A 17,218-nucleotide genomic window follows, 5' to 3' on the forward strand; every position below is an offset into this window, starting at 1 on the left:
TTGAGAAGCGGTCAGTGACAGGACCACATGGAGTTAGGTTCACATGCAAACATACAATGCATGCTATTGCACTACATAGAACTGAAGCAATTTAATGAGGTAGAATTTAAATACATTGATTTCGACCTGAGGAATGATATACAGTAACAGATTTTGTTTCCATATTATTTATCAATTCTCCTAATTAATTGCATACATGCATTGGTGTGCAGAACATAGCTGCTAAATGCATACATTATTTTTACAAAAAACAGTCCTTTGCCACTAAATTGAATCATGGTCAGACTTTGATTATGAAATTCAAGTAAACTTCTAACAAGAATTTGAAATCTCATTGTTGGTAACAGTGATTGGTGTGATTATTTTCTATGTAATGGAACACGACAAAACATTGTCCAAATTATAACACTAGATTATTGTATCCTGTTTATTCTCAACCAGCAACAAATATACCAAGCTTAAATTGAACAAAGTAGATTGATTTTCATCGAAATGTTTATCAGGTTGGGGCGTGGGTATGATTTGGAACCTTTTTATATTGATTGCATAACCGCTCTTGGTGGTCGACCTTTGAGCTCTCTTTTTACTTTATTTTCATTTCAAGTTTTGGAAACTTCATCTGATTTCTGCTAACAATTTCTTTAATCTTTTGAGTGCCAGCCTACCCGGGGCCCCAGGGCTGGGCCTAGGTATTACTGCCCCTCAAATCAAGGAGGTAATATTTGCCTTAGCAAAATGTATCCACATGTTCAGGTCCTATTTATTTGTCCAAAGTGTGGTAAAAACTTAAACAGCAAACGTCTCAATTGCTAAACTATTTGCGGCCGATTCATGGAATTATCGGCACAAAAAATCGGGTACATGCGCACGCAACTGCGTTCAAATCTCCCTTCGTTTGATTCAAGGAATCGAATGTGTGGTACTTTTCCAGGACTTGCGTGGAGTTCATAAATGCCTGCTTGCGGGGGACCCCACGCACTGTTTGAAGGGTGCCTGTATTTGCACCCGGTAGAGCGCACAAATGTAGCTGTTCATGCTTTGCGTGTGAGCGTGTCGGGGGCGTTCCAGGAGCGACTTGCGAATGCGGTTACTTTACGCTGTCAATTCCATGAATATGCGTGGTGCGCATTTTTCTTTCTGTGCGCAGACTTTGCGCAGTGTTCTTCTCGGCGCACAGCGCTTGCAGGATTTCAGCACCCATTTCCATGAATCGGCTTCTGTGACTATATTATGCATTCTGTTCTATATTAGTGCTTTCATCTCTACAATACTTTGCAATTATTTCATGGCCCACATTTTACTTGTAAAGACCTTTTAAGCTTCCCAGTTCCATGTGTGATAATGTCACCAAATCCCATTTTTTATCTTTGAATTGTGGGATTTGTTCTAGATTTAAAATGAAAAAGTCAAAACAACAACTCCCAGAATTCCAAAAATCAGCATTCTAAGTTTTTCTCAAGCATGGGTCTTGGAATTTTGAGAGCTGTGTTTATGTGGCTAATAACATCACCATGCTCTCTCGGGACATGTGATCACTGAAGTGGTCACTTGTTTCTGTATGACAAAGTATTGAGCCAGATAAGGCTCTCACACTCAGAAGATGGTGAAAAGGTCATCTGTGGCAGCAAGATGATAATGAAAGAAACTTTGATAAGGTATCGCTGGATATATCTGGAAAGTTACATCCATACATCAATCATTTCTAAAAAGATTACCAGGACAGATTCCTACACCTGTGGCCCTGACCCTCTCGTTTACGGCTGCTCCTGCAACCGGGCGAGAAATGTCTTGCCCCAATCTGAAATACAGTGACATGGTACACCTTTAACTGTGATCCCAGCCACTCAAGTACTGATCTCTTTCTTTCTCAGTGAGCAAACCCATGTACCATGGAACTTTCGCTGCTGGTTGGGTTCATAGCAGATGACTCCATGGAACTCTCTGCAGGGTAAAACCGTTAAATAGCATTCCTTACGGCACCACAATTTAGTCAGTCCTACGTAGTCTGCTATTAACAGGTGCGCAGTTCCTCGAATGCGCGGAAAAGGCATTTTGTGAATAGAGCACAGCAGTGACAAACTTTGACCTGGTGCAGGCAAAGCAGTCCTGCCCATAGTGAAACCAAACATATCCTTAAGATATGAGACTGTGTTATGCAATCACAGAACAGCATTCAAACATTAGATTGAACCAATGCAATTTCAGAATTGAGTGATGTGAGTTTGGGTAAATCTGTCCTAATGGGGCACATCAGGGGTGAAAGAGTCCAGAGACTAGTAACACAGCTGTCTTCTAAGGCGGGATACAGAGGTGTCCAAAAAAGTCATGCACAGTCGATTCCATGAATGGCGGCACGCAGAGAATTCCATGAATTGAGCCCTTTGCCTTTTATATGGCGGCCACTCGTCCATTGCAAATTCAGATCATTGCAGGGCCAAATTAAAAATCCAGCTTTCCATGGTCGATAAGTTGATTACCATTAAATTGGGTGATAATAATATCATGAAAGTGCTTAGAAGCGGAAGATATCTGCATGAAGGGCTGCATAAACACATTATAGTATATTAACTTAATAATGTCTAATGTAAAGACAGAGAGGGGCCTTCCAAAGATAGTTGCAAATGACCATTCAAAATGAGAATTCTAAAAACAAATCTCACAAACATTTCTGATGTACTTTTTTTGTTATTAAACATTCTTATAATTAGTGCAGACATTGGTTTGTAATGCACTGTACAGTAGCACCATATTGCCTTCGGGTGACCGATGTGCTTTACAAATATTGTTAAGCTAAGATAAGATACAGTTAATTATGCCTTGTTATTTTTTCAGAATACTGTTTCTCTTTTTGATTTGCTAATCGTTTCTCGTTTCAGAATATTACCCAGTAGTGACAATTCCAGCCGGGGCTCGCAGTATTGACATACGCGAGCTTCAAATCTCGACCAGTTATCTCGCCGTGCGCAACTTGAACAAAAAGTATTACCTCACCGCCGACTGGACAATCGACTGGCCCCGGAAGTTCTCCTTTGCGGGCACCGTGTTTGATTACCAGCGCTCTTTTAACCAACCAGAAAGCCTGTTTGCAGCAGGACCCACTAATGAGACTTTGGTCTTTGAAGTAAGCTTTCTTCTCCTCTCTATTGGGCCACTGATGAGCATTATGAAATGAGTCATGACAGCCAGAGTTCAGCACCGCAGCTCCCAGACAAACACAAAGCGCTTTTCGAAGACTAGGTAGGGGTGAATCATAGCGCCATTCAGAAAACCCATGCTGTCTTGAAAGGGGTGTACCCCACTGCTGCAATTACCAAAGTACAGAGAACTGTTACAAGATGAAAGGAAAGGGCACAGCCAGGATTTGTACGTGATGGCAAACACATACATTGCCAGTAAATGGGGTTATGATACACTTAAATTGAGTAGGAACTGCTGGAAATTGCTGTATTAATGCTTATTATTATTATTATTATTATTATTATTATTATTGCTTTTGTTTTTATGATAGCACTGTACTGCTCTGTACCTTTGGTGTACAACTATGCCTTCAAAATGATACTTATCTCACTATTGTATATATTGTTTTTTAAAAGTTCTTTGCTACTTAACACGACAGGACCATCTTTGGCAGGTGGACACGGTAGTAATTATTCAACTTCCTAGAATATTATAAGCTCAAGCTTCCAAAGTGCTTACATTATTAAATAACTGGGTTATCCGCGTTAATCAACAAACATGCAGGTTACTTTAAAGCTATGATGAAGCAATGATAGTGTTTTAAAGATCTAAACCATTTCCTAAACAAATAACGTAGCAGTGTTGTCCGAGTGTGGCAGGGATTTGGGGTGGAGGCCTGAGAAATACATTCACCCTGTCCCCATTTTCTTGATTGACTAGTCTCCCCTTGTCAAAGTAATCCTCCTATTTTTCCAATGAAAACGTTCCTACTCAATAATTTTTTCCACACTTTATCCTTCTTGACTATGCCTTTACTTCTGGCCTTTTTTTCTGTTGCTGCATACACATCGCTGCAGTATATTCAGCGTTTTCCCTTTAGGGTGGCCTCTGAAGGGGTCACCTGGGAGACAAAGGAACCTCCCCTCACTTGTTTTGGACCAATGATTTCTGGCCTTCCTCCCTGGGTCCACTTTCTACGACTGTCGCATCAGTATGAAATCTGGGGATAAAAATCACTGCCTCCTTGACCCTGGAGGAGCAGGTGGCAGCAGTCTGTAAGACCGTCCACTTTAAACTTCTGGTTTTAAGGAAGGTTCTTCCTTTTATTCCTGCTGCCTCTTAGGCACCTGTATTTGCTGCCCTTGTCTTAAGAGGAGTTCATTATTGTAACTCACTTTATTTAGGACAGCCTTTGTACCTGCTCAGGCGGCTGCAACTCCTCCAAAATGTTGTGGCAAGATCTATTCTTCGCCTACCATTTGGTACTCACATGTCCTCTTTGCTGAGACAACTTCATTGGCTCCCTGTGGCAGCTTAAATCTATGTGTATGGTTCACCAGGCCTTCTATTGCACTGGAGCTGAGTACTTGCATGCAAAATGTGTGCGCTATATTCCCACCTGCGCATTTCGCTCCCATTCGTCTCTTCAGATAGCGGTGCCCCGGTTTATGCGCACCTGCACTGGTGGTCGTGCCTTCTCCTTTGTGGCAGCAAATGCCTGGAATGAACTCCCTCTCAACATGTGAAATATTGCTGATCACCTTGCCTTCCGGCGGAAACTAAAAACCTTGCTATTCTAGAACGCTCCTCTTATACTGGTATTAAGCTGGCCTTGCTTTTCTTAGCACCATGGTGCCCTTGGGGGTGCGTGCACTATACAAACCCCGTTAACATAACAATAACATAACTTAACATATCTGTGTGTGTGTTCCAAATCAGCTGTGGGCTGCCACCGAAGATAATGTGCTGGCTAGCAGCAGAGAAGGGCGGGGGGCATGGAGCTCTTTGATGCTCTGCGGAATGGTATCCTCATGCTGGCATGTTGGCTTTAGTGGGCTGCAAAGGTAACAAGTCTGCTCACTTTGTGGCCCTGGACATGAAGGTCTGGGCATGTATACAAACATCCGAATGGCTACCCATTTGTAAAAAAAAAAAAAAAGCCCTTATTGTCTTAAGGGGCAATACAGACCAGAAACAACATTCATTATATACATGCCACAAGCAATGCCACTACTCATGCCAACCAGATATTCTGATTTCTTCTCTCTGTTCCCATTCGCGTTTGCTTTAGTCACTGTGTGTGCCAATACAACGGAAGGTATAAAGTAGAGCAAAAGACCAAACAGCAAGCACATCCACAGACAGGGGACAGTGACATGTGATCAGCATTTTAATCACACACGTTCACAGTAATTAACTCCAGAAATGTAAAACTATTTATACGAAACAAGCATTCTTTTTAAAATATGTCGAACTGGAATCTGCATTTGAGATATGGCTCTTTACATGAATGAGATTGATTGATGTATATTGGTTCATATACTTGTATCTACCTCCAAATATCCAGTGCCTAACATCATCAATTCAAACTATTCAAAACGATCAAACACTCTATAAACCTCCCTCCCGCATATACTATATATTTTTCTGCTGGACTAGTTGCACTTTTCAATGTATAGTTTGCTGACAATATTTTAAGTATTCAACAAAATATGACCTCCAAACATAGTACAAAGTACATTCCTAATGTGCTTTCTTCCCTTTTGCGTCAACGCGTACATGTCTGCCTTTCTCTAGGGAACTTCCCGGATTCAGTACAATTTGGCCTGGTTCTCCAACTCCTTCATAAACATACTCTTGATGTTCTTGATTATGCCAACTATGGACCAATTATTGTTTTACGTTTTTTAGTTAGATTTCTCAAAAAATGCATTGCAGCTTCACTCTCAGCAAATATCCAACCCATCCATTTTATGTCCCGGTCAATAAAGTTTCTCTCCTTGGTGTAGCAATGAGGCTGCTACCTTCCAGGTGGTGGATGAGGCAGTGCACATGTTGCCTCGTGTTCTAATTGCTCTCTCAGCACCTTTTGATACAGTCACCCAACATACTTTGATTAGCATTCTTCCCCCAGAGATGGGGTTTGCTCCTTTTGCCCTTGCTTGGTTATCTCCATTCTACACTATATTTTCCATTTGGTTCAGGTTGGACCAACCATGTCATGCAAAGTGCTCTGTGGCATTTGCTTCGCTGTTTTTGTTTTTATTTCACCCAGGTTATTTATTATCTCTGGGGGGGGGCGCTGGGAGAATTGGTTTCTGTGGTGGGCATCTAGATTCACCAGTACATTCGTCTCTTGTCCCCGGCTGATGGACTTAAGGACTGTCTTGGTGCCATCAGGGATTGGGTGTCTTCTACGTGCCTCACACTAAACCCATCAAAACTGAATTTCTTTCGGTATCTTCTGCTACTTGACCCCCTAACCTTTCCAGAAGTGGTTAGCACGATTCTCATCTCTTGGGACTTCACTGTCCCTGCTGTCCAATCCTCGGATTTTACTTGTGTTTTTAATATGAACTTCAAACCGATTAATCCTCCCTCAGACCTTCATACTCTGTCCTGGAATGTGTTCTCTTTAATGGATGGAGGCAATGCTGTCTTTCAGGACTTTCCATCTGCCAACTTCAGCCATTGGAAAATGGTTTACATTCTAGCAACCAATCAATCTCTAGGAAAGTTTGAGCACAGAACCCTGACCTTTATTTCTTTGCAATGGCTTCCAATTCACTTTAGAGAACTTTTCAGGACTTGCAAGCATTGGCAAAGCCAACAGTTGGGGGTTTGCATTTACATAAGCTAGACATTTGCCAGGCACTGCCATAATGGTCCAATCTGGCACATGCTGGTAACAGCTGCACAATGGTGTGAGAACCTAGGCATATGATGGTTTGGAGTCAAAATATTACAAATAAAAGACTCACGTTGTGGAAGGCATCTCTTCGAAGGCCACCCTTTGGAAGGTTGGTCTTTTTCCCTCTGCAACCTGCTGTCTATTTCAAGGGGTCCACCCTCCCCACACCCACTCCTTCACACTCCATCTCCCACTGCCTCTTCTGGCTTCCCTCCAGGCCTCTTCCTTGAAAACAGACATACACGGCATTGCGCAATGTGATACAGCATTTTGCATGTCAGGTTTTCAGAGGAAGCAGTCTAGAGACCTCATTCGCATATGATAGAGGTAACTAGCACATACCTATCTAATACCTAACACAAGCCTCAATTGTTGGCAATTTGCCAAAGCTTTTTTTTAACAGGACCTTAGTGCAAACACTCCTTAGAACTAAAGTAGCCGAAAGCACACATAGTTAAGACATTTTCATAACGCAAGTAGCACATTTATAGATGAAATGTTACCTATAACTCTAAAGACCGCTTTGAAATGCCACTTTCAGACACTTACAGCACAACGTTGTATGTCATTTCTTGACAAAGCTAACTCTAGGAGATCCCAGGAGGATGCATTCTGGGCTGGAAGGGGCAGACAATGAGTGGGAAAGGCTATATGTATCATGATGGACATGGGGAGTCAGTGAGTAGGTAAATAACGAAACAACAATCATAAGCAGAGTGCCCCTCCTCACACTCCATCTTCCTCCTAGCTGTACTCTCATCCAATAGTTTAAGCTTATAAGTGGAAAACACCATCTGATAGCCCAAACTAAAAAGTAGTGGATTTAGTTCAACCTGCCTATTTGGCCGATAAACTATGCATGTCGCTTGCTTTGTTCCTCCCCTCCCTTTCTGCACTGCTCTCCATCACCTCTTGTTTTTCTCTGGCTCTACCAGAAATGTCGTCAGGCCTTGTACGGTAGTCACCTGTCCATTTCCATTTCCTTCCCAATCTCCGCCTCCCTTCCTTATCTATGTCTTAGCTCTTGCACTATCTGAAAGTCGTCAGTCTGAGTATGATAGTTAAATTCACATCCTTACTGTTCATGGCCTGTAAGAATGTCATTGTATTTTCCCCTGTTCCCTCCCTTGCATTGAAGCGCTTTTTAAACACATTGGCCTCATTACGACCCTGGCGGAAAGTGACTGACCGGACCGCCACAGCGTAAATAGCGTTTCCGCCATTGCACGAAGGAGCAAAGTGCGGCCCATTCCGACCCATCGGGCACGAGCACCACGGCATGGCGGAAGTGCAAAGTCCGCGATGGCGGAAATGACCCCAAAACGGCCCACACCGCCGCCGTACGGCGCCCTAGGTGCAATACCGCCAGCCATCACAGCGGACACCGCAGTGTGCGCCTACCGGAAAGTACGGTGACCGGAAATATACGGAAACGGAAGTAAAAACATGGGCCCGGAACGGGAAACATCCCGCCGTACACCTATAAAACCACTAAAACCACACAACCACTAAAAACACTACCCTGAGACACACCCCAACCCGTCATCCACCCTAGCGAAACCAAGAAAAATGGGAAAAGTAGCGAAGAAAGCGTGCGACCGCAAGCGGCAGGTCCACTTCTCCCGTGAGGAACTCACCGTGCTAACAGAGACCCTCCAGGAGAATGCTGCCGTCGTCTTCTGCACGCAAATGACCAGGACGGCACTTGCAAACAAGAAGGCCATATGGGCTCTGGTGGCACAGCGGGTAAGTGCGGTGGGGACCGCACCCCGCACCCCACAGCAATGCCGAAAGCGATGGGACGACCTGCGGATACGCGTCCGCAGCATACTCTCTGCCAACCGCAACATTGCCACAGCCACCGGGGGAGGTCCTGAATCACCCATCAAGTTGACCCCCTGGGAAGAAATCTGTGCCTCCACCATCGGAATGGAGAGCATAGAGGGAGTCGGAGGGATGGAGAAAGGAGTGCAGACATCCGAAGATTCAGGTAGGTGGGCCAGATAAAACAATGCCAAATCCACAAAGTCCATCCATGTGAAGTACCATGTGTCCACATAGTGCAACAGAAACACATGTCCAGGAGAACGTCCACACACATCGGCCTGATAGCGCACGTTAAAACCCACAATAAATACATAAATAATTAAAAACCCCTAAAACACGCACTACACGTGCAGCAGGCACACCCTAACTGCAGGCTGCCAAACAACTGCACCCTCACTCCACACACAAATGAAAGCACCTCCAAGGCCCCGACCCAAATCGCCCTCAGGTACCACCCCAATGCATGTGATACAATGCCATTCCAATTCCCACAGACCCATCAATAACCCTCGCCCTCCTTTACTCCACCACAGGGTCCGATCCAAACGACGAGCATCAGGACACCCCTACCAGCACACCTGCAAAGAGGGCCAAGACGAACGGCCAAAGACCCTCCACCTCAGCTGCACGCATCAAGACACGGCAGCAGCACAAATCAGGTGGCAGCACAGAGGAGGGAACATCAACAGGCACCCCAGCAGCCAGCATGCCCACAACACCACCACGACAGGTCCCCCCAACGGATGCCACAGAAGGCACTGCCTCTGGTGGCAGCAGCACCATAGGTGACACCCCATTGATGGCAGCATGCTCCGACACAGAAGACGGGGATGTCGAAGTCAGATCCATCCATGACCTGTCTCAATCCCCCTGTCTGTTCCATCCCGTACACCATGAGGATACCACGCAGGGGCACCCACAAGACGACGACTGGCCATCCCCCACAAGCCCTGTGGCAAGGCAACATGAGGTCAACAGCCCCTCTGTGACACCCCCGCAAATGGCCATGGCCCAGCAGAGGCAACAGTCCCTCGACCAGTTAATCGTGCAACAGCAGCAACTGGCCACGCTCCTCAAGGACCATGCCGATGAATGTGGGGGCACTAAGGCAGACATAGAAACATCAACTGAGACACTTAGGGCAGAAATGGAGAGAGGTACAGAGACACTAAGGGCACAAATGGAGAGTAGCACCGAGAGCCTGGGAGTCCAAATGGAGAGAAGCACCGAGAGCCTGAGGGGGGAACTGCATGCAACGTCCAAGGACGTATGTGCCGAACTTGCCGCAGTGCGCCGTGTGCTCACTGAGCTCTCGCAAACCCTTAGGGACATGCATGGACGTGAGCAGGCAGAGACATCATCCGTTGCTAGTTCCGTCCAGGGCAGCCCCCAACGTAGATCTGGGAGGAACCTGCGCTCCACAGGCAGGGGTGCCCCTGATACCCGCAGAGGGGGCTTGCAATAGCGACTGCCCACTGACAATGAGCATCTTTGGACACTGGTGTTCGGGGGGGAGGTAGGAGGGTGGAGGGGGTGTGTTGGGCTCACTTGGGTGGCGGGTCGATAGGGTGTACAACATGATATCACATATGCCATAAACAGTGCACGATCAACCAATGAGATGTGTGGACATTGATCTTTGTGTACTAGGCCATCATAGGCGTACAGTCCATATTGTGCATGTCCCAGACACACACAGTGCCACGAGTCCCGTGTCCATGTATCAGCCACCAGGCGTGAGTGCTAGAAGCATACATCAATGAGATGCTGACGAATGTCACGGCCCTCCGGTGCCTCGCAGACTCCTTGAGGTGCTGCCACATCCCCACCCTCATCATGACCATCATCAGGTGCTTGCAGTTCTGCGTCAGGGGGCGTGGGCACATTTCTACGTACGCACATGTTGTGGAGCATGACACATGCCATCACCATCTTTGCAACCTTCTCATGGCGGTACAGGAGTGCCCCGCCAGACCTGCTGAGGCAGCGGAAACGACCCTTCAGTAGGCCGAATGCCTGTTCAATGACTACACGGGTACGTGAGTGGGCATGGTTGTAGTCCTCCTCATGCTGGTCCCGTGGGTTCCGGACTGGTGTGAGGAGCCATCTCTTCAGTGGATATCCAGCATCACCTGTATGTGGACGATAAACGTATGATGTGGAATGCCATTGCTACGTACGCACACCCCCCCCCCTTCCTGCAAGGTCATTGCCGAATCACATACCCCACATTATCATGCATGTAATGAGACTCACCGAGTAGCCAGGATCTGTTCCCTGCGTGTCGCTCCATGTAGCGTGGTATTGTAGAGTTCCTCAAGACCATAGAATCATGGGTTGATCCAGGGAATCTGGCACAACAATGTGTAATGATCCTGTTGGAGTCACACACCATTTGTACATTCAGAGAATGAAATTGTTTTCGGTTGCGGTACTGGGCCTCCATGGCATGTGGGACGACCAATTCCACATGGGTGCAGTCGATGGCACCAATGCAACCCGGTATGCCGGCAAGTGCATGGAATCCCACTTTTGTGTTGGTAATTTCCTGCTCCGAGCGTGGTAGAGAGATGTAGTCGTCTGCGTGCTGCAGGAGGGCATCGAGCACTTGCAATAGTGTCCGTGAGAACAGTGGCTGAGAAATGCCATGCAACTGTCCGACTGTGTACTGGTAGGTGCCTGTGGCCAGGAAGTGGAGTACAGACACCACCTTCAGTAGGGGTGGGATGGCGGTTGGGCTATCTATCATGCTGACAAGGTCAGCCTGTGTCATGTCCACAATGGCGGCTATGGTGTCCCGGTCCAGACGGTAGAGGGTGTGGATCTGCTCATCAGTGAGGTTGAACGGATGTGCTCGGAGGCGTGGGATTGCGGGCTGCCTGCGTGGTGGTAGTGGCTGTGCTGGCGGCCCTTGCTGGCCCTGCCTTGCCCTCCTCCTCCTCCTGCGTCTCCTCCGTGCGGCCGGTTGTAGTTGGTGTTCGTCTCCTTCTTGGAGTTGGAGTACTTGCAGTGCTATCAGGTCCCCCAGGGCCAACATCGCGAGTCCTGCCGGTAGCATTTCGGTGTGGTTGTGGGAGGAGACTGGGTGTGCAATTTATGTGTTTTCAGGCTGTATGGCCTCCACCTGTGGTGATTCATTCCACCTGTGCATACTGCTCTCCCCTTTGGCCGAGCACGTCCCGCACACAACGCTGCAATTCGAGGAATGGCATCTTGCTATTGCAATCATGTATTTGTACCCGATGGCCGTGTAACATTGGTTGACATGTTCATTCTGCTGTGGTCCCATTGTTTCACATACTATCTGTGCAGTCGCGAACAGACTTGTGAAGGGTCAGTGGAACGTAGTACTCGAGTAACGGTGGGCCCTCATGCATCACTGTACCGAGTTGCAACGACGGGCGGGGCGTCCCATTTGTGGGTGAAGGCAGTTGCCATTTTCACACACAGCCGCACTCGATGGATTAATTAGTGATTTCAAACGGCCACAGATGCCTCTTCGACGTGATGTTGCAAATGAGGAATTCGAAGGGCGGCGCTTTCGGTTTTCAGCTAGCGGCGAGGAAATGCCCACAGGTCTGACTGCAAATATAACGTACTATTGTTCAATGTCCTTGGGACAGGGGCCATGGCGAGGATGCAATGATTGATATGAATGGTTTGGGATGCGCAATAGCGACGTGGACGATGAGGCCGGACGTTCCCAAATACATGTTAATTCACTACACTGGAATTACGGGCTGGGGCACTGTGGATTTTGCAGGCTGCATAACGCACAGACTCAATGGATATTTCTAATGTTATGTGAGTAAATATTCAGGCGTTTTAATCCCGGGATGAGGGAATGATGAATGGATGCATGGGCAGGTGATTTGATACAGAGTTTGCCATGTACAGGGCTTCTTGGAATCTATCCGCCTCCCCTACGCTATGTGATGCAGGGCTGCCATAGTGGGACCATCGTCTATCTGGCCTTGTTGAGCCCTCCCTGTCTCGACGCGCCCTCAGACACTTGTGTCCATGCACGTTACCAATCCCATCTGATGGATTCTGTTTTGACAGACGCATGCACAGGTACACTCGTTTGTGATGGTGTTTACACCTCGATATAGATAGTTATGAGTCGCAAGTGGTTTTTGGGTGGTGATGAACCTTTGGAGTGGACTAGCATGCATATGGCTGTGGATTTAGTGTGATCATTGAAGTGAGTTGTTCGAATGTAGTTCTGATGGCCATTCTGTTCTTTTTCTTTTCTTTTGGTTGACAGGTATCTCCTCCCCTTTTGCCACTGCCATCTGTATGCCACTCCTGCAGATGGCTTTTACTCCCGACACCTGCTGCTTCGTGTTAATCAGTGGAGCTGCATTACGATCTTATGGGACGATCGCCAATGGGCCACATGCCCTTACGCAGTACTGGTGGCTCGGAGCAACATTTCGGCCTTTCAGCTGGACTAGTGCCTCCCCATTGGGACGGCCCTGCGGTTCTGTGCGCTTCCATGTTGCCTTTTCGTACGTGAATGTGGCTCTGTGTACCATGATGGAACAGGGCGTCACACAAGTAGTGGCTGGTCATTTCTTGCGGATGCAGCCCACAATGGTGAAATGTGTTTTGGAGTTCATGGCCTGATGGCTGTATGGGCTTGGTGATTTTGTTGTGCATTAAATTTCTATTCTGATTTGGCCCGTGTAGCGTTCTTCTTTGCAAGTGATGTGGCATATTCCTATTTGGGGAGCGATGTATTGTGAGGAGATCTGCATTGGGTTCCAGCTTCGGAGTTTAGTTGCGTGGTACTGTACTGGGCGCGTTTGCCTACGAAGCCCGTGAGGTCAGGGATGGGGGCTGCCAATATGACTGTTTGAATGTTGTCATGCTCAGGGGCGGGGGATTGGGTTTTGTGTAACAGATGCCGGTCAGCCAGGTGGACTGGTGGAATGATGTGATTTTCGGAATATTGCTGGTCACAGGTGCCTGTGTTTGCGTGCGTTTCTTGGTGGGGGACTGTGGTCATGTCCATTGGGATGGCTTCTGTATTCGTGCCATCTGTGCCCTGCAGCTCCCATTGGCCCCTGTTGTGTTTCCTTTGTTCGTTGGCATGCATGGGTGACTTGTACATTTCAATGGTTGCATTGTGACTTCATTGCACCTACGGGGAGTTGTACTTTGTGGGCAGGGAGCGGTGTACAGGCACTCAGTGGGGCCGTTTACGGTTGATTCGCGATGCCGTACTTCTCACCATGGCGGAATGGTACATTCCGCCATGCTTGATGGCGTTAGGTACATGTCCGCTAGGGTCGGAATTAGCGTACCCTTGCGCCATGGTGGTGTTTACGGTTTGGCATGGCGCGCGCGCGCGTGCTTGGTGCAGTTAGCGTTGGCGTTCACTACGGTGTCGCTAATGGCTTCGTACTTTGCGGTGACGGGTCATAGTCGCACCGAGCGCTATTCGATGGCGGTATTGCATTTCCGCCATCGTTTTCCGAATTCCGCCAGGGTCGTAATGAGGGCCATTGTGTATAGGCGCTATATAAATAAACTATCATATCATGTCCTAATTGGTCTAAAAAGACTAGTTGTACGGACATTTGTATCTTTTTTTTCTGCATTTATTCACCAGTTTCACCAAAGCGCTTTACAGAGTAAACTTTATAGCCCTTGCTACAAACAATCTGAGCCTGATTTTTGAAAGCGTTTGTCAATAGAAATTTCCCATTGCAATTGCAAAACGCACGTGTAAATCAGGCTCTCCCACTTACTTTTCTGCCCAGGCAGTGTCTGTGTTTTCTCACGAGCCTGGAAGGCGCCTCTTCGTCTGTTGCCCACTTTGCTTGAGTTTAGGAAGGCTTTAAACATATCTATTTAAGCTGGCTTATTTTAGCTACCTCTTTTCTTTTAAATTCCCTTCCCTGTTGTCCTTGTACTGTCCAGTGCCTTTCGACTAGGGTCTCTTTGCATTTTATGAATTGTAAAAAATAAAGAGAAAGAAATACATGCAAACTTTGGTTGTCACCAGCAGGAGAACACTGAAATGTACTAAGGGCCAATGTTGTGTAGGAGCCAGTCCCAATCAAAATATTTAACAGTGGATGTAGACTGCCATGCTTACATCCAAGGGAATTATTGGAGTCATGCGTTTTCTTTCCTCTGCTTGGAAACTCCGCGTGTTCGAAATGTAGAAACTCCTTGATAAATGCGCATACTTCTAACATGTAAATCCACGAAGTGCCCCCTTTGAAGGCAACCCGAATTCGCGGACATTCCAGGGCAGCATTCGGGGTTATTGGTGGCCACAGCGCGAATCCATCAAAGCTGGCGCGGCTGATGGGAACTTTTGATATCCTGCTTTGTCTTTTAAAGGGAACAGCTTACTATATTTAAAGACCACTCACTCGTTGTGCTGTTGCCTGCGGGAAAAACGAAACCTCACCTGGCAGCCGCTCGAAGAGAAGGCTTAAGGGCTGACAGCAGCAAGCTCCTGTGTTCAGCTTCCTGCTCTCTCCTAACCCGCGCTGAAAGATATAATTGCCATGGGTATCAACGTGTACACATAGACTGAACCCAAATCACTTACCTCGAGGTCTATTACGGGATTAGAGTGCACAATAGGCCGGGATTTGCAGAAGGGATACAAAGAATTGTCGAAATGCTTTTAGCCAATCAGCCACAAGCTGTTGTTACATGAAGTCAGAAGGAAATATGCAGCAACGCTCTTTATTCTGGTTTTGCAGTGTGCACGTCTGAACTTGTGTGAAATAATACGCTCAACAGCGACGAAGCAGCATGGAGTGTTTGTGTTTTATCCACAGCCAGTGTATGCATTTTGTCCACACAGGTGAAATGTCATTGTGGACATCCTTAAAAGGAATGATGTTTTAGGACCTGGTTACTTCCTGTTGGTGGTACCCTAGGAGGCTTCTTCGAATTTCCTCTTCACAATACCAGCCCCCAGTTTACCTCAAATGTATTTGATATAAGTAAAAAAAAAAGAAATGTCACCAGGGTCAAGTTGAAATGATCCTTGGCTCCTCTCTATCGATGTATTGACCTCTATGGCTGGACTGGTGATGGACTTCGCTCACACTTAGCAGAGCATACTGTCTCCACATGAAACAGAATGCATTTTTGCGCTCCACAAACATTAATGAAAATAGCATAATGGTGCTTACTATTGTTGTCAAACTGTTATTTAACACTTCGGATCCCACCTTATTAGCAATCTCGCTAAACTTCAAACACCCTCGCCTAACTGAGTATGATTTTTTAAGTTGCGTGATACATACAGGGGCTTTAAAAAAATAAAATAAAACAAAGGAATGTTGTTTGAATGCCAACTACCTTTACTTTGAATCAAATCATATATGTTTTCTGGGGAAATAATTCCCCCAGAATAATACATTTGCTAAGAAGTACCCTTTCCTATCATTATATCTATCTACTGCTAAAAGAAAACACATCACAAACTATCTAATGGGTAATGCAGCAACCAATCTTGTTGGTTTCTAAGTGTGCAAATTCGGAGTGTTTATTAACCTGATGGAAGACATGCGCGTCTGGGTGGACTGGAGTAAAATTAAATCGTGTGTTCTGGGAGTGTTTTGGTGTGCCTCAGACTATTTAAGATCTGCAAAACCCACATTAGTTCTGTGCCTGCACTTGCTGGGAGGAGCGTGGCATAATATCCCCACACTCTCGTGGAGCGAATGCAGATTGTTGCAGGAGTGTTTTGGTGTTTGGGTGAGCGGGTTGAGGTCATCTCGTGACCGCCCCCTTCGTCCATTTGTAACGTCTGTGAATTGATCAGTGACTGCCTGTTAACTAAATGCGCTAAGCGACCATTAAGCCCATTACTTCTTAATTTTGAGCTATCTCTCTGACTATATATTCTTGTAGATAGCTGCTACAGTTATTCAGAGCACGATAACTAGCACACCTGTGAGTCTATCCGAAATGCCAGGAAAACTCAATCTAAACGTACTTATAATCTGCGTAATTCAAAGCCCTACGTGAAGGCACAGGGTTACAAACGCGCAGTGAATGACAACGGGCACGCCGAACGGAGGAGTGAAGTGGTACCGACTACTGCTGTTCTGGAACTGGACGCTGGTCACATTACGTCCTACTTTAAGCCAGGTTCTGCGGGAAATAAGAGGAAAGTTGGTATTGGAAATTACCCAATGGAGTCTGTTTTACAACCTATAACCAACACAATGCCACATCAACAACCTGAGCTGAATATAACGTGTGAGGAGATTGATAATATCGACAACTCCTTGCTTGAGCTCTGCTACGAATGTGTCAAACCGATACTTGCACCTCTCTTCCTCCCATCAGTGACAATAATAAAGATTGCCCTGTACCACGCAGTGGTGATGTGGTGGAAATGAAAACGAACCAGAGATTGTCAGCATTGCCGTGTCAGTTCAAGACCCAACACATGGTGACCGAGAGTGGCATCATAAATAAAGTCGAAAACTATACTGTGGGGAATGCTGGTGAACAATCCTTAAATAAAATAATCAATGG

At 46.4% G+C, this 17,218-nt stretch overlaps 1 protein-coding gene across 3 annotated transcripts in view; it reads left to right on the forward strand.

The window, feature by feature from the left end:
• The window catches only part of ADAMTS18 (ADAM metallopeptidase with thrombospondin type 1 motif 18), a 524,586-nt gene that overhangs the window by 408,934 nt on the left and 98,434 nt on the right, over nt 1–17,218 (forward strand). For all 3 annotated transcript variants that reach the window (XM_069652914.1, XM_069652924.1, XM_069652934.1), the window contains one exon: nt 2,877–3,121. In XM_069652914.1, coding sequence (XP_069509015.1) covers nt 2,877–3,121 — 245 coding nt within the window. The remainder of the gene's footprint in view (nt 1–2,876; nt 3,122–17,218) is intronic.

This window comes from Ambystoma mexicanum, chromosome 1p, assembly GCF_040938575.1.
Source record: "Ambystoma mexicanum isolate Mex_15411 chromosome 1p, UKY_AmexF1_1, whole genome shotgun sequence".
Taxonomy (NCBI): domain Eukaryota; kingdom Metazoa; phylum Chordata; class Amphibia; order Caudata; family Ambystomatidae; genus Ambystoma; species Ambystoma mexicanum.